The sequence below is a fragment of the Jatropha curcas genome, chromosome 3 (genome assembly GCF_041381405.1).
Source record: "Jatropha curcas cultivar XTBG-Jc1 chromosome 3, XTBG_Jcur_1.0, whole genome shotgun sequence".
Taxonomy (NCBI): domain Eukaryota; kingdom Viridiplantae; phylum Streptophyta; class Magnoliopsida; order Malpighiales; family Euphorbiaceae; genus Jatropha; species Jatropha curcas.
Window position 1 is genome coordinate 25,569,370 of NC_143153.1, and position 20,949 is coordinate 25,590,318.

The 20,949-nt window shown below is 33.1% G+C and overlaps 3 protein-coding genes across 3 annotated transcripts; 2 read left to right on the forward strand and 1 right to left on the reverse strand.

Annotated features, from left to right (window-relative positions):
- The first annotated feature begins 776 nt into the window (after positions 1 to 776).
- LOC105636565 (cytochrome P450 83B1) lies at positions 777 to 3,685 on the forward strand. The gene is made up of 2 exons (XM_012219869.4): positions 777 to 1,787; positions 2,924 to 3,685. Exons 1-2 carry the CDS (start codon positions 900 to 902, stop codon positions 3,527 to 3,529), a joined length of 1,494 nt encoding a protein of 497 aa, XP_012075259.1. The 5' UTR covers positions 777 to 899; the 3' UTR covers positions 3,530 to 3,685.
- Positions 3,686 to 4,437: 752 nt separating this feature from the next.
- On the forward strand, positions 4,438 to 15,244 carry LOC105636564 (GNAT acetyltransferase (DUF699)). The gene is made up of 26 exons (XM_012219868.3): positions 4,438 to 4,747; positions 4,883 to 4,974; positions 5,177 to 5,348; positions 5,491 to 5,613; positions 6,363 to 6,536; positions 6,771 to 6,881; positions 6,991 to 7,124; positions 7,249 to 7,342; positions 7,467 to 7,565; positions 7,701 to 7,837; positions 8,013 to 8,110; positions 8,672 to 8,795; positions 8,898 to 8,985; positions 9,081 to 9,180; positions 9,256 to 9,308; positions 10,035 to 10,211; positions 10,293 to 10,330; positions 11,394 to 11,487; positions 11,601 to 11,780; positions 11,913 to 12,021; positions 12,117 to 12,186; positions 12,274 to 12,427; positions 13,359 to 13,487; positions 13,629 to 13,754; positions 14,537 to 14,602; positions 14,693 to 15,244. The coding sequence occupies exons 1-26, from the start codon at positions 4,643 to 4,645 to the stop codon at positions 14,939 to 14,941; spliced, it is 3,096 nt and encodes a 1,031-aa protein (XP_012075258.1). The 5' UTR covers positions 4,438 to 4,642; the 3' UTR covers positions 14,942 to 15,244.
- Positions 15,245 to 16,190: 946 nt separating this feature from the next.
- On the reverse strand, positions 16,191 to 20,116 carry MGP1 (MALE GAMETOPHYTE DEFECTIVE 1). The gene is made up of 7 exons (XM_012219867.4): positions 19,957 to 20,116; positions 19,540 to 19,657; positions 18,348 to 18,492; positions 17,612 to 17,722; positions 17,150 to 17,296; positions 16,598 to 16,720; positions 16,191 to 16,405 (listed from the first exon to the last, which is right to left on the reverse strand). Exons 1-7 carry the CDS (start codon positions 19,993 to 19,995, stop codon positions 16,342 to 16,344), a joined length of 747 nt encoding a protein of 248 aa, XP_012075257.1. The 5' UTR covers positions 19,996 to 20,116; the 3' UTR covers positions 16,191 to 16,341.
- Between the last annotated feature and the right edge of the window lie 833 nt (positions 20,117 to 20,949).

Sequence of the window (20,949 nt, forward strand, 5' to 3'; positions counted from 1 at the left end):
CGTACCTTAACACGTGCTTCTTTTTTCTTTTTCAAAGAGTGTGGGTCCCACTTCAGTGGGCACCGACACAATAGCCTGAGACGCTAATATCAAGAAGTTGGTAACTGAGGTTGGCAATCTTCAAGTGGTTTTGATGGTTACTGTTGATGCTGGTGCTCCTAATCACGTTGCTAACTTGGTATGGAGTATAAAGGACATGATGAATAATAGACAATGGGATGTTAAGGTGGTGCATATTTACAGGGAAGGCAATGTGTGTGCTGATTGACTGGCTCATTATGGGTTGAGTTTTGATTTAGAAATGGTTTTGTTAGAGCATCCTCCTCAGGGCCTGGTCAGTTTACTTTCTCACGACCTGTGTGTGGTTTCCTATCCTAGAAATGTTTTGATGTAGTTTTGTTTCTTTTTCCTGTTTTATTCCAAAAAAAAAAATGGTAGAAATATTTTATTTGTCTTTATTTGATTTTAAAATTTACTTTCATAAGTTATTCACTTTCACAAGTCTATCCTATTAACGTGTGGATTTTTTTTTTTTTTTAATAATATATTAACGTGTGGATATTAGATGACCACGGGTACAATAATATTGGGCCAGAATTTAGCCCCTAGGGTTTATCTTTGAAATCAAATATATTAATTTCAAATATATTAATTATTGAGATGGTCCACATAAATCGTATCTTTGAAATTCAAGAACAAAAAATTAATTTACGGGCCACAGTATAATCTATATGATAATAGATCTAAGTTAAAATCTCTGCTAAAAAAAATCTTTCAAGGCTATAAATAACCCATTATAAATCAAGCTTCCTCAAAGCATCAATTGGAAGACAAAGTTTCTAAATCTTACTTTTTACTTCATTGCCTATAGATAAAAACCTCTCTCAAAATCTGAAATTATGATTTCATTTGTCATTCTTCTGTTAGCTCTTACTGCCATTCTGACATTTCTTCTGCAAAAACACAGAAATAAAAGAAACCTTCAATGGCCACCTGGCCCTCAAGGTCTTCCTTTAATAGGAAACTTACACCAACTTGATAGCTCAACCTCTCAGTTCCACTTATGGCAGCTTTCCAAGAAATACGGACCTCTAATGTCGTTACAATTAGGTTTTGTGCCTGCTCTAGTTGTTTCCTCATCCAAAATGGCTGAAGAAATAATGAAAACCCATAATCTCAAATTTAGTAGCAGACCTCCAAAGCTAGCCCAACAAAAATTGTCATATAATGGCTTAGACTTGGCTTTTGCACCTTATGATTTTTGTTATATTGAGATGAAGAAGATTTGTGTGGTTCACCTCTTGAATTCCAATAGAGTGAAAGCTTCTTATCCCATTAGAGAATTTGAGGTTACCCAAATGCTTGAGAATATATCTAAATTGGCTGATGCTTCTCAATCTATAGACTTATCTAAAACTATTTTTTCACTTTCAAGAACTATAATTTGCAGAGTTGCTTTTGGTAAGAGATATGATGAAGAAGAGACAAATCAAAGGAAATTTCAAGCATTACTTCAAGAAACTGAGGCTTTATTTACAACCTTTTTTGTTTCAGATTATTTTCCTTTCTTGGGTTTTATTGATAAACTCATTGGGTTAATGCATCGCCTAGAAAAAAATTTCCAGGAATTTGACATTTTCTTGGAAAATATAGTCCAAGAACATCTTGATTCAAGTAGATCGAAGACTCATATACAAGAAGACATCGTTGATGTTTTGCTCCAAATCTGGAAGGATGGTTCTTCTAAAGTTGATCTTAGCCTTAATCATATCAAAGGAGTAATCATGGTTAGTATTATATTTTTATTTTGAAAGTTTCCTGCAAAAAATTAAGTTTCTTTAGTTCTATTTATTTTTAGTGAAATATTTTATTTCAGAAATTAAATGTTCAATGAAAAATTTAAAAATAAAAAAAAATAAAAAAAAAAAATAAAAAAAAAAAGATAGGTTTGAGCAAAATGGTAAAAGCCACGACTAGTCTATTTTTTTAAATAAGTCACTTCGGTTTATGTTTTGATAAAAAAAATCAAATTTCAGTTCAGTCCAATTTTTATTATATAAAACTGAAACATAAAAACCTTAAAAGGCAAAATGATTTAGCCCAAAAAACATTAAATCAAAAATGAGAGATATGATCTAATCAAATCGATTTTGTTCGATTTTATTCCATAAATAATTTGGTTCATTTAGATTTCCCTTGTACAAGAATTTGGTTTATTTGTTAATCTAACTTATTGCCTTGGATAAATGTATGTGTTCATGGTTTGATTTGAAAATTTATTCAAACTAATCTTATAATAATGGTTTATAAAAATTTAGATCGAATTAAACCATAGAAAGCACTCAAATTAATTAAAATCTATGAATGCAATTTGATTCAGTTTGAGTGGGTTTAATGGTTTATTTATTTTAATATATTTTTTATATATTGAAAAAAAAAATAATTTACACCCTTTTTCTTGCCTTTGCAATAAATTAGAACATATATTTATTCAATTTTTCAATCGTATACTCTTTTTGACATTTTAATACTAGGTTATTAAATTAAGTAATTTATTGATATATAATTCAAATATATATTGTTAACCATGTTTTTTCCACATTATTATTAAAAAAAATAAGATTATTACTTAATTCACGTATAATTTCTACATAATGTGTATGAATATATTTCCTGTAAACGACCTTTAACATTTAGACTTTTCGTGAAATAATATATAATTTACCTAATTAATGTGAAACTATGGTTTAATTATGACCTGTCATATACCATTCAATGCAAAGAAAACTTTCAATAAAGATTACTATAAATTATTGATCATTTTCAAAGTATATATATATATATATATATATATTTGTATTTTTCTTTATTATTTTCTTCCTCAGAACAATATTTCTTTTTTTTTTTTTTCTGAATGTCATAGAACATATTCGTTGGTGCATCTGACACCATTACAGCAACTGTGATTTGGGCCATGACGTACCTAATGAAGAATCCTATAGCAATGAAGAAAATTCAAGAGGAAGTTAGGGGCATTGTTGGAAACAAAGGTTTAGTAAATGAAGATGACATTCCAAACCTATCTTATCTTAAACTTGTCGTCAAAGAGACATTGAGAATGCAACCTCCTATTCCTATAATTCCAAGAGAATCTACTCAAGATTGTAGGATAGATGGATACCAAATACCGGCTAAAACTGTTATTCATGTTAATTTATTTGCTATTGGAAGAGATCCTCAAGCTTGGGAAAATCCAGAAGAATTTTGCCCTGAAAGGTTTATTGGTAAATTTATTGACTTCAAAGGGCAAAATTGTGAACTAATACCATTTGGAGCTGGTAGAAGACTTTGTCCTGGGATTTCTATAGGTCTTGCAACGGTAGAGCTATGTCTTGCTAATTTGCTTTATAAATTTGATTGGGAATTGCCTAATGGAATGAAGAAGGAAGATTTGGACATGGACACACAACCTGGCATCACCATGCACAAGAAAAATGCTCTTTGCCTTATGGCTAGGAGGTACATATGATGTATGATGGCATATTGATCCCATATTATGTTGATTTATATTTATAAGCTATAGCTATGAATAAAACCCACGTTTTAACTCTGTTGTGATGCTAAATTGCTAACAATATTTTTGTATTCGTTTTATATGTAAATGATAAGTATTATTTGTAGAGAATGGAATGTCAAAATGGGTTGGTTAATATTCTAGTACGATTATAGTCAACACAAATACGATCAGGACTTATTTCATAATCGTTTTAAATATTTAAACATGAACATGATACGAAACGAATGACACAAACATGATACGTATAATCTGTTTAATTAAATAGGTGATACATGAGTTAAAAAATTCAATCAAATATAATTAAATGTATCGTATACAGGTCAGAACACAATGCGTATAACACGTGTAATTCGCTTATTATACATATTATATACGAATTTATATTTTTATCTTTAAAATAAATAGGTTAGACGAGTCGAACCGTGACACGACCTGTTTAAATTCGTATCATATAGAGTTATCCGTTTACGACATGAACTTATTTAGACTTAACTCTAACCGTTTAATTTTCACATTAGGCGAATCGTCTTCTCATGTCACAATCTATTTTAATAATCCTACATTAATTGATGCAATATAACTCTTTATTATATAATCTATAATATTATTTCAATCTGTTTATCCTTCAATAAAAATTTTTATAATTAAAAGTAATAATGTCCTTATTTGTTTAAATTAATGTAATTTAGTCTTGGCACTAAAAGTGTTCAGAAAATATAAGAATTCTTTATTTCAGGATTTTTTTTTTTTTTTGGGAAAAAAATTATTACTCCGGTTCAAAATTTTAAAACAGAAACAATCCGGTTCAAAATTCAAATAACAACCCGGTTCGTAAAATGAGCTTCTGCCCTAGACCATGGATTCAGTAGTCCGAACTTAACCGCCATCTTATAAAACCTCCCATAAACCCTAAAAACGCAGAGAGGAAAAAATAACAGCATCAGGGCATTCCTAACTCAAATTTTGCAAAAAGATTTATCATAATTAATTAATTTTAAAAAAATAGCCAAAGTTTAAGCTGTTTCTTGCTTCTTCAGAGTACTCTTGTTGGGGTTGCAAAGAGAAATGAGGAAGAAGGTGGACGAACGAATCAGAACTCTCATTGAAAATGGCGTCAAATTACGACACCGTTCTATGTTTGTCATCATCGGCGACAAGTCACGCGATCAGGCACGCCATTTTCATAAAATTATGGAGCTTGAAGCTTGGTTTTTGAAATGAATTCTCTTAGGGATTTGGAAATTTGCAGGTTGTGATTTGTTTTGGAAATTTATTTGCTTGATACTGGTTTTTGTGTTTATGTAGATTGTGAATCTTCATTACATGCTGAGTAAGTCAGTGGTGAAATCCAGGCCAACTGTCTTATGGTGCTACAAGGACAAACTTGAACTTAGCAGGTGTTGCATTTATCCTTGAAATTGTATTTTATTTTTAATGTTTTGAGCTAATTCTTGGAATAATATTTGAACTTTTTTTTAGGTGACAATTATTTGTTTGTTTTAGTTAATGTTAGCTTTAGTGTTGAAGTTAATTACTAACTATATTAAGGATTTTTATTTTGGGGTGATTATGATTATGATTATGATTATGATTATGCAGTCACAAGAAAAAGAGAGCAAAGCAGATAAAAAAGCTGATGCAGAGGGGATTGTTGGATCCTGAGAAGGTTGATCCTTTTCAACTTTTTGTTGAGACTGGAGGATTAACATATTGCTTGTACAAGGATTCTGAAAGAATACTTGGAAATACTTTTGGAATGTGCATATTGCAGGTTACTTTTTTGTTTCAATTTGTCTATTATTTGCTTTTATAAATGCGAGTCACTCTGCTTATATCAACCCTCTGTTATGAGTTTTTCACAGTGAATAATTAAATCATTTTGATTAAGTTGATTGTGTTTCCCTTTTCATTAGGACTTTGAGGCTTTGACTCCAAATCTCCTGGCCAGAACTATAGAGACAGTCGAAGGTGGTGGCTTGATTGTCTTGCTGCTGCGCTCTCTTTCCTCACTTACGAGTCTTTATACCATGGTCATGGTATGAATTCATGTCCTGTGCTGCTAAATAGCTTTTCATTTTGGCCTTCGTTAACTAGTGGATATGAAAAAATTATTGTAGTACCTATCATGTACTATTTCTGTATTAGCACTTCTATGGAGGAATAATATTGTACTCCTTTGTCTTTGTTTAACTTCTGCAAATTGTTAAGTTTTTTGGTGTTAGATGGAGTATAATCACTGGGAATTATGATGTGTTAGATGGAATATCAACTTTGGAAATTATAACAACATTCATGATTTAAAAATTTAAAGATTTATTTTTGTCTATAGATTTATTTTACCCAAATGTCAATGAACGTTTTTTTAGGTGATACCTTATAATAGAAGTCTGAACCATAAAATGAGATTCTGAAAAAGGGAAACCTCAATTGAGCATCCTGTGGAATATTGCTTTGGCATACACAATAGGCAAAATTTGTTAGGCAAAATTTTATCTGGACCTACAAGATTATATTTAAAATATATATTGAATCCTTCACAGCTTAGGAGTAATTTCCCTGGCTGAGCTTGCCTGGAAAATATTACAGCTAGGCTGGAATCAGTTCATTGCTTGCAACATCATTAGTTCAAACTTGAAGGAAGCATCCTTGTTCAAATTTTCCTTGTTACATATTTGTGGGGGCGATCTGATGAGCTTGTAGGACAACATGTTGTTCATACATAGATGTGTTACCTCTGTGTTCAAACCATAAGAGTAAATGCTTATTTGAGTTTTTCTCATTTCAGGATGTCCATGACAGGTTTCGTACTGAATCCCATTCTGAGGCTGCCGGGCGCTTTAATGAGCGTTTCTTACTATCACTTGCTTCATGCAAAGCATGTGTTGTCATGGACGATGAGCTAAACATTTTACCAATTTCATCTCATATGAGGTCAATTACACCAGTACCAGTTAAAGAGGTAATGACTTATTTTTGACACTATTAGGATTTTGGACATGAACTTTACAATGTGCAATTGTTTCAAAATGCTTCTCTATATTTTGCTTCTTGCAAATCATTCTTTTGCTGTATTAATATGATGGAAAGCTTTTAAAGAAGCTTTTTAATTGGTCTATTTAGCCCTTGATATCCTTAACTGATGCATAAAGCATTCCGAGTTTTACTTTTTCTTTTGTGTCTTGTGATATGAAAGGACTCTGAAGGTCTTTCAGAGGCTGAACGTGACCTGAAGAATTTGAAAGAACAACTACATGATGATTTTCCTGTTGGTCCTTTGATCAAAAGGTGCTGTACCCTAGATCAGGTAGAGAATATTTGGGGAGTATCAGGCTTTCCATTCCCTTTTTTATTTAACTGATGTAATTGAGGCTTCAAAATGTGTGTAGTGTCTGACAACTTTTATCTTTGAATAGGGAAAAGCAGTCATCACATTTCTTGATGCAATTTTAGACAAGACGCTACGTAGCACAGTTGCTTTGCTTGCTGCTCGTGGTCGTGGGAAATCTGCAGCACTTGGTTTAGCGGTTGCTGGAGCTATTGCAGCAGGGTAATGCAAATTATTAATCCACACTTTCAAATAAGAATTTCATGTAAGCATCTATTTGCACATGCTGCAGCAGCATGTTCCCCTGTATTGGCTTTGTTGTTTAATGAAAAATTCATTTTCACAGGTATTCAAATATATTTGTTACTGCACCTAGCCCTGAAAACTTGAAAACTTTGTTTGAGTTCATCTGCAAGGGTTTTGATGTACTTGAATACAAGGTACATGTTTGGCCTCTTGCTCTTTGGATGCAATGATGTGTCCTCTTGATTATTTCTATTTTCCTCATTTTTTATATTTTATTAGATTACCTGTGTACTTAATATTTCACCCATTTCTTTGCAGGAACATATTGATTATGATGTTGTGAAAAGTGTGAATCCCGAGTTCAAGAAAGCAACTGTGCGAATCAATGTCTACAAACAACATAGACAAACAATCCAGGTTAGGAGATACGAATATATGTTTCAAGCTAAATGGTTTTTTCTTGTTTGAGTGTCTTGCTGGTGCCTGAACATAGTTCTACATCATTTGCAGAATTGCTTATGTCTCTTTGTGGTTTCTTTTATTTCCTTGCAGTACATACAGCCACATGAACATGAAAAGCTCTCTCAGGTGGAACTACTGGTTGTTGATGAAGCAGCTGCTATTCCATTGCCAGTTGTGAAGTCCCTACTGGGTCCATATTTGGTCTTCCTTTCATCTACTGTGAATGGGTATGTTATTTTTGACTTACGTTTGGGATTATGAGCTTACATTTCCATTTCTAAAATATTAGTTATTCCATTTCCCTAAAAGTATGCTACATGCACTACTTGAGTTCAAGAAGTTACTTTTAGTTTAAGAGAATATCTATGTGTTTATTTATTATATTGTTCTTTCTATTTCAAGCTATGAAGGTACTGGGCGGTCTTTGTCGCTAAAACTTTTGCAACAATTGGAAGAACAAAGCCACATGACTGCCAAGAATTTAGAGGGCTTTCTTTCTGGTACACCTACATTTTACATGGCTTTGATGATTGATGGCTAGATAAATCAATGATATGCAAGAAACCCTCTGTTTGTGCTGTGATTTTATCTTAATGGGAAAAAGCTCCTATGGATGGCTTGTTATAAACTCAACTTTGATGTTCTCATGGCAAATTTGTATATATTACTTGTTAAACAGTGTGGGAAAATTCTAAATTTGCTTGGTCTGAATGCTAAAGTTCACCACAACTGATCGTAATATCCAACTTGCTCCCAGGACAGGTGGAAGCATTTGGTTAATGGCTAATTGGCCATCTCATTTTGCTCTTACTGTTTAAGTGAAATTGCTAATGTTTCAGAATGAAAGAAAAGCATTCCATCATTGAGCTATATGTGGAGGCCACAGCAAGGCCTGATCAAGTATCAATAATTGCTGGATGTTTTCCTCTCTTCTGTTATTATAGTCACATGAATAGCATACCCCTAAAAGTTATTCTGGTTTTACAATTTTTGAAGCTGGCAATTTACTTTTACATGCTCAAATGACTTGCTTGGGAAATTTTCTGGTTTCTCGACTGCAGGTCGTCTTTTTAAAAAGATAGAGCTTAGTGAGTCTATCAGATATGCTTCTGGCGATCCCATTGAATCCTGGCTCAATGCTTTACTTTGCTTGGATGTTACAAATTCCATACCTAGTATCAGCAGGTTGGTAAATCATATGCATATGGGAGATGAAAATGCCTTTATCTCCTTAAAAAACCAAACTGCCTCTGTCGTTGTTATTGATTCATTCTTTTCTGAAACCAGATTACCTCCACCCAGTGAGTGTAATCTCTATTATGTTAATAGGGATACACTGTTTTCCTATCACAAAGACAGCGAGCTGTTTTTGCAGGTAAATACTTTGTGATGTAATATTTTCTTCCTATTATTTATTTGAATTTTATGGTACAGAGAGCTTAGTTGAATCTCTTTTATCTTAACTTGCAGCGAATGATGGCATTATATGTTGCGTCTCACTATAAAAATTCCCCTAATGATTTACAACTTTTGGCAGATGCTCCCGCGCATCATTTGTTTGTGTTACTTGGTATACTTTCTCTTTGGGCTAATTTTATTTGATTTATCATTGCGAAGAAAGCGTCGGCTAATGTTTTACATGCAGGCCCTGTTGATGAGTCTAAGAATCAACTTCCTGATATCTTATGTGTCATTCAGGTAAATTAGTTATGACACATTTAAGTTCTTTTGTTGCTAGTATATAGTTATATATTGAGGGGGATGTAAGGATAGTTTTTAACATGATCGTTTCTGTCCTAGATTTGTGATTTCTAAAATCTTAATATTTTAGATTTCCTTCACTCTTTTCTGCATTCGACATGGTTTATACTAAATATGATTTATGGTGTCATCAATTACTTTGATTTATTTGAAGTATGTTTTGGTGCCTGTGGTTCTTTATGTATCTTTTGAGTCCTGAAAATCTCATGCAGAAACAGGTGACAAGCATTAACCTTGTTTTATGCAATAGTAAATTTCCTTTATCATTGTTGCCTGTTATTCCTGATTTCGTATTTTCTCAACAATCATATTTATCATCATCTGCGTTTATCTGCTACTGGTAGTTCAAGATTCTAGCTTATTCTCTACCTGGCTTTATTCCTTCTTAACTCATTGTTTTATATTACTCTGAACTTTTTGCTTTTTTTTTTCAACACAAAAAAAAAACAAAAAAAAATTAGTTTTGACCAATCAGCATCTATCCATGTTCCAGAAATGATGGCAGCCTTCATTTCATTTCTCAAACTTGATATGTGCCTGTGTTAGTTTTTGAGCATAACTTATTTTCTTCGATAACAGTACATAATCTCTGTAACACTACTTTTACCAAAATATTTTATACATGATGCTAAGGGTTGTACCACATGGTTGATTCATTGACAGGTCTGTCTTGAAGGCCAGATTTCTCGTCAATCTGCTATCAAAAGCTTAAGTGATGGCCATCAACCCTTTGGAGATCAGATTCCATGGAAATTCTGCGAGCAATTCCGAGATACAGGTTTCCCCAGTCTTTCAGGTGCTCGGATAGTACGCATTGCCACTCATCCAAGTGCCATGAGGGTAATTATCTATACTATACATTTCCAAGTAAATCTTTTTTGAACCGTCAAGTATTGTAATACTTACTGGGGGTTACTGCAGCTTGGATATGGTTCTACTGCTGTGGAACTTTTGACTAGGTATGTGCATCTTTGACTTCCCTTTGACCTTGTTGTAGCTAGATGTCAATAGACCTTGTTAAGATGGTAAATTGTTTGTGGGAAGATGAACTCTTTGCAAGAGGGTGTTGGAAGAAATATGAATTCAAAAAATAATGTGTTTCAGTTACGTTTCTTTTTCCTTAGGTTAAACAAGAACAGCTCTTAAGCTTAAGGTATTAAAATGTGGGTCGTTATTATACCTGATAAACTGTACACCTAGATGCCAAACATGGTGATGCTTGAATGGCAAACAAAGGTCCAAAATTTTTTCATACAATAAAGGTTACTCCTGTCTTGGGAACGTAGCTTGTTTAACATAGAGAGGACTTCTTGAATTTAAATCTGGACTATTAGTCGAATGGCAAATGTAAATGTCCAAAAACTTGATACATATCTATAAAAGGCATTATGCTATTTTCAGAATATAAAGCAGTTTCTTTATACAAAATGGTGCCTGTCTGTTCTTTTTTTAGTATGTCTTTATTCCCTCTCAAGTATTCTCTAGGTCATTGATAATCCCCACCGTGCCACACGAGCATTTTTCCGTTCTTGAAAAGATATTCCAACTGACAGAGTAAAACTGAATTTCTGCTTTGTAAACAGGAGGCATCCTTGATTGATGATGTATGAAACTGATGCTAAATTTGACAGAATAACAATTTTCTTTTATTTAATAATTAGCAGAGAATGAGTCAACATTTACTTAGATCCACAGAAAGAACAGAAAGTAACCGATGACTCAATAGTGAAATTCATATATTTTTTCTCGCTTTTTATTCCTTGAGAAAATCGAGGGCATCAAAATAACTAATACTGTTCTAGCCCTAAGCTCATGAATTAAATGGTTTCATCAATTTGAAGATTTGATGTTCATCTGTTATTTCTGTGATGAGACATCCAAAATGTGTACATAAAATGCAAACTGTGACAAAGCTATATAGTATATAGGGAAGAAAATGCTATATTTAGTAATTTTGCTTTGATCATGCTGCAACACTTGTTCAAGTATTTAAAGACGCACTCATAATTTTGCCACCCATAGGTACTATGAAGGACAGTTCACTCCCATTTCTGAAGTAGATTTTGAAAACAATGTGGAGACTCCCCAAGTTAGAATTATGGAAGCTGCAGAGAAGGTTCTTTCACAGAACTCCCATTTATTTATTTTGTTCCCACATTAGCGATCGTGCATTTTCTTTAATTTCTATGTTTTATGGAGTCATGTGTTTCTACCATACTGTAATTGCAGGTTTCATTGCTAGAAGAAAATATAAAACCAAGGACGGACCTTCCACATTTGCTAGTTACTCTTCGTGAAAGACGACCTGAAAAACTTCACTATCTTGGTGTTTCTTTTGGGCTTACTTTAGACCTTTTTCGCTTTTGGGGGAAACATAAATTTGCTCCATTCTACATTGGCCAAATTCCAGTTAAAATGCAACTCTCTTTTTTTTTTTTTTATCCTCTTTATTTCTCTCTTTCATAGATGAATATAATAGTATAATTTATGCATTGACAAACTGGCGTGTATTTATTTATTTTTATTTTTTGGTTATTTTAGAGTACAGTAACTGGTGAGCACACTTGTATGGTCCTGAAACCATTAAACAATGATGATTTTGAAGTCAGTGGATCAGATGAATGGGGCTTTTTTGGTCCATTTTACCAAGGTAAGTCCTATATTCCAATTCATCCGCTTCTGGCCCCTTCCGCTGACATTCTCTCTAATACCCTGTATCTTAGCTTGATTTCTCAACTTCTTCAGCTTTCAGGCTAAGGTTTTCTAGATTACTGGAATCTTGTTTCCGAGCAATGGAATATAAGCTTGCTATGAGGTTGGAATTTAAATTTTACATTTTCTTTAATCCAGCTCATTGCTACTTATGTTCAATAGCTTACTTTGATTCTTTAAAATCTTTTAGTGTACTGGCTCCTAAGATCAACTATGCAGATACGGATACTAAAGCTACTTCATCCACTCCAGAAGGATTTTGGAAGTCACTTAGCTTTGAAATTACAGCAGATGATATGCAGCGACTGAAAGCTTATACTGATAATCTTGCTGATTATCGCTTGGTAATATAGTGATATGATTACTCCATGCATTCTCCATAATTTGTTGTTGAAGAAATAAGTGCCTATAAATGTAACTGAGATCTGATGACAATGCCTTGAAGCCTAAACCTTATTCGGTTTCCATATGAATCTTGGGAATAATATTCTTACATGTCATTCTAGGATCATTGAACTTGTTTACACTAGAAATGCATTTGTTTACATTCTATTAAGGCTCACTAAATGGAGCATTAAGGCATAAGGCTTTCCTGTTTTTTTTTTGTGTGTGTGGGGTTTATATGTGGAAGATAAAGATAATGCAAACTGTTTCATTGTGCATTTTGACAAACAAATGATGTTTTGTCACAAGTTTCAAGCTCTAATAAAATTTCTATTGCAATCATATGCGTAAGGGCATGTGTCTTTGCATGGTGCAATAAATGGAAATTTTAAATTTTTATTTCTGTTATGGAGTCTGGATTTTGCCAAGTCAAATCTAATATACCACGGACTATTATGGTTAAATTATTTTATTTGTACACATCTGGAAGAAATGAAACTAGGAATATGGCATCTGATTCTATACTGGGAGATTTTTGAGAGATATATTTTCAATTCTTCATATTCTTTTACTGCTGTTGGTGAAGCTGATAATTATTTGGTATGACCGTTGGAAGAACTGAATAATCCTGTAAGTCATTCACATCTGACGCTCAATAATGTCATCATTTGAATGGTGTAAAACATCTCTGCTCCAAGAAACTAATTGGCTTTTATTGGCAATAAAATTATCACTTGATTTGATTTTATTATGCCTGAAGGTCCCGTAAGCACTTCATTATGCAAAGATTTCATAAGGACTTCATTATCCAATGATTTCGTAATGACTCTATCATCATAATTTCTAATTGTGAGTTGGATGTATGTGTTTTTCTTGCTACTCTTTCTCCAGATATTAGACTCTGTTTCAGTCCTTGCTCGCCTATATTTTAGAGGGAAGCTTCCTGTTACATTGTCATATGTCCAGGCTTCCATTTTACTCTGCATTGGCTTGCAGAAGCAAGACTTCACTTATATTGAGGTTTGATTCTGAACTAATTAGATAATTAGTCAACTACATAATATACACATGCATGACTTGCTCATGCATACACTTGAGCTTTATTTTGTTTTCTACTTGGGCATTTGGAGATTTGAGTTTCCTGCTGAATTGTTGTTGCAGGGACAATTGAAGTTGGAAAGGACACAGATTTTGTCACTTTTTATGAAGGCCATGAGAAGGTTCCATAAATATCTTTATGGTATTGCATCTGATGAAATCCAATCAACCCTACCCCAATTAAAAGAGGTAAGCTCAGATAAATTCATACCTCATGTCAGAATGAACCTTTAGAGATACATAAGGTGATATGTCCTTTTGTCAGCAATAAAAGGAGCTGTAGCTTGTCCGAGTGCCATAACATATAATAGCTTCATTAGTTTCTATGACTGAGTGGACACCATCAAGATTCATGTGAAAGATTGAGATGAGAATTTTAGGGCCTGTTCGGTATGGTGGTTGACCCAATTAAAAGAGGTAAGCTCAGAGAAATGCATGCCTCATATGTCAGGATGAACCTTTAGAGATACATAAGGTGATAGGTCCTTTTACAAGCAACAAAAGGAGCAAAGCTTGTCTGGGTGCCATATCAGATTAATGGCTTTATTAGTTTCTATGACCGAGTGGACACCATCAAGATGCATGTGAATATATTGACACGAGAATTTTAGGGCCTGTTTCGTATGGCGGTTGGTTTTTGTTTTTGTTTATCAAATGTAGAAGTGAAATCTACTATTAAAAGATTTTTTTTTTTTTTTTTTTTTTGGAGTTTGGGAATACAAGAATATTTTTTTCCAAAATAAAGGAAAACAATATTCCCTTTGCTTCATCAAGCTGTTTCCCGAGATGTGAACTTCTAGTCTAGAAAAACATAAACCAAAAATATATATTCTGATTGAGGACAACTTACATGCGTTAACAGGATTATCTTTTTTCCATCTGCAATCTTCCACTTTTTTCTGAAAAGAATTATGTTCTATTTCCATTTTCTTGAATATTTAAATTAACACCATAAATGTTGCTATATACAGAGAGTGCTGGAACCTCTTAAAATCTCTGTGGAGGATGATCTAAATGAAGCAGCGAAGCAAGTTGAGGTATGTTCCATGTCTTTTAACTGTCTTTTTCTTTCTTTGATCTGTCTCTCTCCTTTTGTCCTGTGAGTGAGAGTGCTGAACTGATTGTAGGATGAGATGAAAACCAAAACGGAGGCACTAAATCCTGAGCTTCTCCAACAGTATGCCATTGTGGACAGAGACGGTGATTTCGAGAATGCATTGAAAAGTGGTGGTGGAAAAATATCCTCAAGCGGTCTTATTAGTGTAAAATCTAGTAAAACTAAAGTGGAAAAACATGGTAAACAGGAAAGTCATAAGAAAGGGAAAAGGCGAAAAGGAGACCACAGCCCTAAATCAAATAAGAAGAGTAAATCTTAATTATCGAGCATGGTGTTTATAAGAATGCTAATCATTCTTCAAGGTCTTATAAGGTAGTGAAGGAAATGACTGTTATAGGGAAGTTAGATAGCTGCTAATTTAATCATTTTGTTTTACCATCAGGCGAAATATTTACCAGGATAGTTAGTGCAGAATTTTGGAACAAGAGGCTAAGCCCTCATTTTGGTAGAACTAAGTTTATTGTTGTTAATGTATATAAGGTACACCCACATGCTTGTGATTGGAAAATTTTGTTCCTATTTTTTTTATTGATCAATAGAGTTGTCTAGTTTGTGTTTTTAACTATAATTAATTAGTGATTAATAAGCCTAATTGGGATCACCCAGATTGATCAGCGGATATGCTTGCTTTCGGTATTCCAGAGAAACAAATATTGATCGAACTCATATTTGATCAATGGTTATAATCCGCTTTCGGTAAAACTTCATATGCTTCAACGAATAGTGCAGCCACCAATGTAGGTTGAAGCATACGGTTGCCCGGCTAGTTAAACGTTAATGAAAATAGTAATTCACTATTCTTAACAATAGGACCTGGTGACTTTTTTTGGGTCTTTGGTCTACGGTGTTACTGTTGTATACTTGGCTTTTTTCACTTAAAGTTTTCCAGCTCAGCTTAAAAACTTTAAATTATTTAGACTCTAATTACTAAATTAATAGTTGTATTTTAATTTTTTTATTAATATAATTGTTATTTGGAAAATATATAGGTCCTGCGATTGAATTATTTTGATTAACTAAAAACAATTTTCTTAATTTGTTTAATAATTTTATTTTACTAATTTTCAAGATATCAAACTCGATCTTAAAATTCAAAATTAATTCATTAAACGATATAATAATTATGAAATTTACCCGCAATTCAATGCAAATAAAATCAAATTAAAAAATGATAATGAACTTGCTAATTTTGATTTAACAAAATTTTATCAATTATATTCTCTTAGCACAACCCGGCCATTCATTTGTACTATCAGTAGGATCACAGTTCCAAGAAAGACTATTAATGCAAGGAAATATCTAACGGGAAAAGGGCCACAAAAACGCTAGTTTGGTTATGTATTAGAAATTGGGAAACCAACAGGTCCTGGAAAAGAAATGTTTTCAGGGAGAACTTCCTGAAATGAAATATCATTTTACAGCAAAAGCAGCGACAACATATTTCCAGCTCTTCCTGGCAATAACATGGAATACAGAAAACAGCAACGATATCTACTCAGCTGCCGCAGTTGTACTGCAAAGGTCCTTTTTTTATTATCAAGAAGCAAAACAGATGAGGTAATAATCCCCACATCCTAAGCAGGCAGTGGTCCCCTTTGTGTCGGTTCGGAATAATTTGTTTAACATCAAAACAAACTCATGAACAAGCATTTCACTATCTCAGATGAAGTTTCTGATGTCCAAAGATTTCACATCCGGAACCTCCTCATCCTTGAATTCTTCCCTGAAACAAAGAGCAGAGGAAATCAACTCAACCCACATTATCCCGACATAAATGATCTTCATAAAGCTCCGTCAGGAATGCTACTTTCCAGGAATATACTGATATAGAACCTAAATACAGTTTAATCCCCATATGCCTAGAAAATTAACAGGTTGATAATAGCAAAGGAAGAGTAAGGAATCAATAGCATACCTCTTCTTTTGGGTTTCCATGGCTTCAAGAGCATCCTTTTTCAGCTCCTCTAATTGTGCTTTGGCAATTTTGTTTTCTAGCTCTTCTTCATACTTGGGAAGATCTTCCTTCCGAATTCCAAGCCTGGTAAAATGACCAAAAAAAAAAAAATTAAAAAGAGCCAATTAAAGTAGGCCTTAAAAGAAAAAAAATATTTGCAGGCAATATCACAGCTCTGAATAAAACTGGAAAACGGACACATTCACTATCATGAAATCAGGCAACAGAGTTAAAAAAGTTCAGTATGACTGATAACAACTTTCTGAGCTAGCATTCACCACCTCCACTTACCATACACAATTCAGTATTTGGTGATATGCATAATGAGTCCTCCCATCCTTTCACTAGGAAACGGTCATACAATTTTAAGTCTCATAAAATCTGTCCCAGCAACTAGGTCACTGGTAAGTCTTACAGGAAAGATAAAGCAATTTCACAGGGTTCCGAACAAGCATGATATATTAGAACATAGCAACACAAATGACACAAATAATATTGTTGAATGGGGCTTACTTTTTGTTAATGTTATCAAATTCTGTCAATAGAAGAGCCATTCCTTTCTTATCATTCCTCATTAGAGGTTTCTTGATTTCCTTTTCAACTTTCTCCAAAGCATCCATCATCATGGCTTCAGCACCAAGTTCATCAATGAGACCTCTCCTATACAGAGGAAACATCCACAAAAAAAATGGGACAAATGGGAATTCAAAATTTGATGCTGGAGAACGTAATTTTACACACTTTACTTCAACAATCTATCAGAACCACAAGACAAACAATACCAAATACAGATAAGATGGACCATCAAGGAGAACATATTTTGCCTTCATTAACATGACATAGGAAACATTATAACATTTAATTGTTAACTAAATCCTAAAGCATCCACAGTACATATAAAGATGAAAATGAAACTACATTTGGAGCGTAAATAAAATCGAAACAGGAAACCGAACAAATTGAAAAAGGACATACTTGATTCGAATTTCCTTCAATGTCAACAAATATGTCCGAGCATCTGGAATATCGACGGTTTGTGTCTCAATAGTGAATTTAATTCTTTCAGACTCAGAGAACAAACCAGCCCTGCAGGAAATACATGTGACCAACATATTCATCATTTTCTTAAGCCACTAAAATATAGGCAATTGCCAATTCATACTATTCCACTCAACTTAAGACACAGATTACATGTGCATATGGAGAAGTGATTCAAGTTTGACCAAAGGCAAAGATAGAACAAAATAAAAGGACAAAGGAACGCTAAGCATTGGGAAATAGTATCCTTTTCTGGTTTACCAGGAGAACCAACCTGGGATACATAATAGGTGTAGCCCATACCTCTTTCCTAATGTGGTGGATAGGGGGGTAGCTCATTCCGCTAATATTTTGTGCATGAGGGGACTCGAGAGCCCCCTACTCCTCAGAAATGGGGAAACCCGCCAAGCTACTCCTAATTGGCAAAAATAAATTATCTACATCTAGGTCGGAGAAGATAACACTGCCAGTAAATCTCTACTATTTATTAAAAACTACAATTTTATATGCGTAGATCTGGAGAAATAAAAGAGATTATAAGTGAACGTCCGCTTACTTAGAGCTAAAACACAACACTAATTAACATGAAATTTTCAATATTAAACTTAATTTGTTCCTTTATAGTGAATGAAATAGAGATGAAAGGAAGAAATTAAGGGGAAGATTAGTTTACTTCTCTCTAATTGTCTTCATGATCTTCGCATATTGAGAAACAGCTGAAGGATCCTCGGGAGCAATGGTGATCTTCTCCTTCTTAAGTATTCCAACAGCTGTCTCATATTTCTTCTTGACTTCCAGAAATATGCCCTTTAACAACTCTTTTCACCTCAAACAAAAAATTCATCGGTAAATTATCAAATCATCAAGGCACACTTTTATTGGAAAAAAAAAATGCATCTAAGAATTCAAGATATAATGGTAATCACAGATCTAAGCAGAATAATGATCACATCTAACTTTTCACTAAATAATAAAAGTATACTTATTAGCATATGGACTAACATAACAAATCTTTCAACATATCGATAGTAAGGTTCTATTAATTGGCAGCTTTACAGAACCAAAAATAAATAAATAAAAAACATATTCTCCTCAATAGCTATGTTTTCCATAAGCAAGCTCACAAATGCATAGCAAAGAAAGAAATAGATTTGAATATTTGCCGAATGTTTAAGTTCTAAGAGTTTTCATAAGTTCACATTTTACACATGCTTGGCATTTGAGCAAGCTTGTAAAGTATTGTGCAACAGTCTCATACCACCTGGGAATGAATGTAAAGTGTAAGTGTACATCTAGGCTAAACTATATGTTTTCAAATATCATGAATATTATAGGCTAATTGAAGATATACACCTGGGTTATGAATAACTTCACTAAATACGTTAGGAAAGGTCAGATAAATATAAACAAACAATGCAGCGATTACTTAATTTTTAGCTCAACAGAAATAGCCTCTACAATTTTGCAAGTGCAAATGTAATATAGACCATTTGATTTCTTGATTCATCAATGGACGAATGAGAACTATAGGTAATCGGAAGCTATGAAACTTCACATCAAGTTTTATAACATGGCCCTGAGGTCAATAAGAGCATATTTCACATTCCTAGCAAAATTATTGAATCATAATAGGAAATGCAATTCAAATGGCTTTAGGAAATGCGCCAAAACCCAAAAGGCAAATAACTACTAACTAAGTCCTAAAACATTAATCACTATTCTTATGCAAGCGTCATTGGAGAACTTCTCTCCCCTTTGGCACTTTGTGCTTTAGGTAAATGTAATATGTGCAAAAGCTACCAAATTCCATCAAAGGATTTATTATGACAAAAGCCCCATTAATAAGCATACAAAAATCTACTAACCATCTCCCTTAAGCCTTGGAGGACTATCTCCTTTTTGACTTGGAGGATCAGCTTTTTTGGCAAAGTAACGGACAGGAATAGCGTGATCCTGTTGTAGAATGACTTGACTGCCATAGAGCTGCAAAATACCATTGGAAAAGATATTATAAATATGGCGATCAAACTACAGATATACCAATTATCAGATTCATTTCGTTCCTAATCCAATAACAACAAATTTTAATTTTTACTTTGACCCAAATTCGACATTTCTCTCGCTTCCTCTCATTTTCCCCTGGAATCAACTAATTTTCTGGAAAACCAAACGGAGGATAAAGAAATCGAAAACGGCGAATAAAAATAAAGGAAATGAACTTTCAATTTTAATGAAATACAACTCGAATAAAGATATTCTAGGGATGGAATAGTGAGGAATACCTGCTTGGATCTGGATAAGAGACGAGAAGGGAACGCCATTATCGAAGAAGCCTAGTAGGTTTGTTCCTTCTTCTTTGATCTTATAATTGTCGCTAGGGTTGAGTCTTCGGTTTTGAGATGTTAATCTCTCTATGTCAGTGTATAGATTGGGTGTGTTTTAGAGGACTATGCCTTCTTTATTTTGAACCGTTTGATCTCATAGAGTAGATTCCGATCCTACGTTGTGACTTTTTCAACAAATGTAAATGGATACATGTAACTCCCATTTAAATTTTTTTTACTTGAAAACAATGACAAGTATTTTTATTTTTACTTTTATTTTGAAAAGAATATCGCAATTATACAATAAAATTATATATTATTTTAATTTAATCGTCATATGGAAAAGGAAAATTAATTAATAACTTATTTTATAAATTATTTGACAAGGTAAAATTTTTTTGCATATGAACCACCTTATATGCAAAGAAATTAACATAGTAATAGATTAAAAATTAAACTTTAACAACACCTTCCTTTCCCTTTAAAAATTTTCTAATAAAAAAAAAATCCACATTTTTTCATATATGAAATTTTCTAACTGGCATTTTGTTTATTTAGTATGTTTTTTCAAGCTGCTAGCAAGGATTTCTGATACCTACAAATTGACAAACATTTACAAAATTTACAGATCGCAATATCATTTAAACAGTAATGAAATATAATACAGTTGAAATTCAAATTTAGATTTGTTCCGCAATTTTAATTGTTTGATAATATTAATAGTTGTAGTGAAGTTTAAATTAGAATAGATAAATTAGGTATTTTTATTAGCTGTTTAAATTAAAATGATATTAGTGGTTTAATTTGACTTGGTCAAAAGTTTGTGCCAAATATTATGAAAATTGAGTTATAAAAAATGTCTAATGATAAAAAAAAACCTGAACTTTGACATTTTTATCAATTCTAGCCAATTTTTTAAAATTTATCGATCAATATTACGTCTTTAGTTTT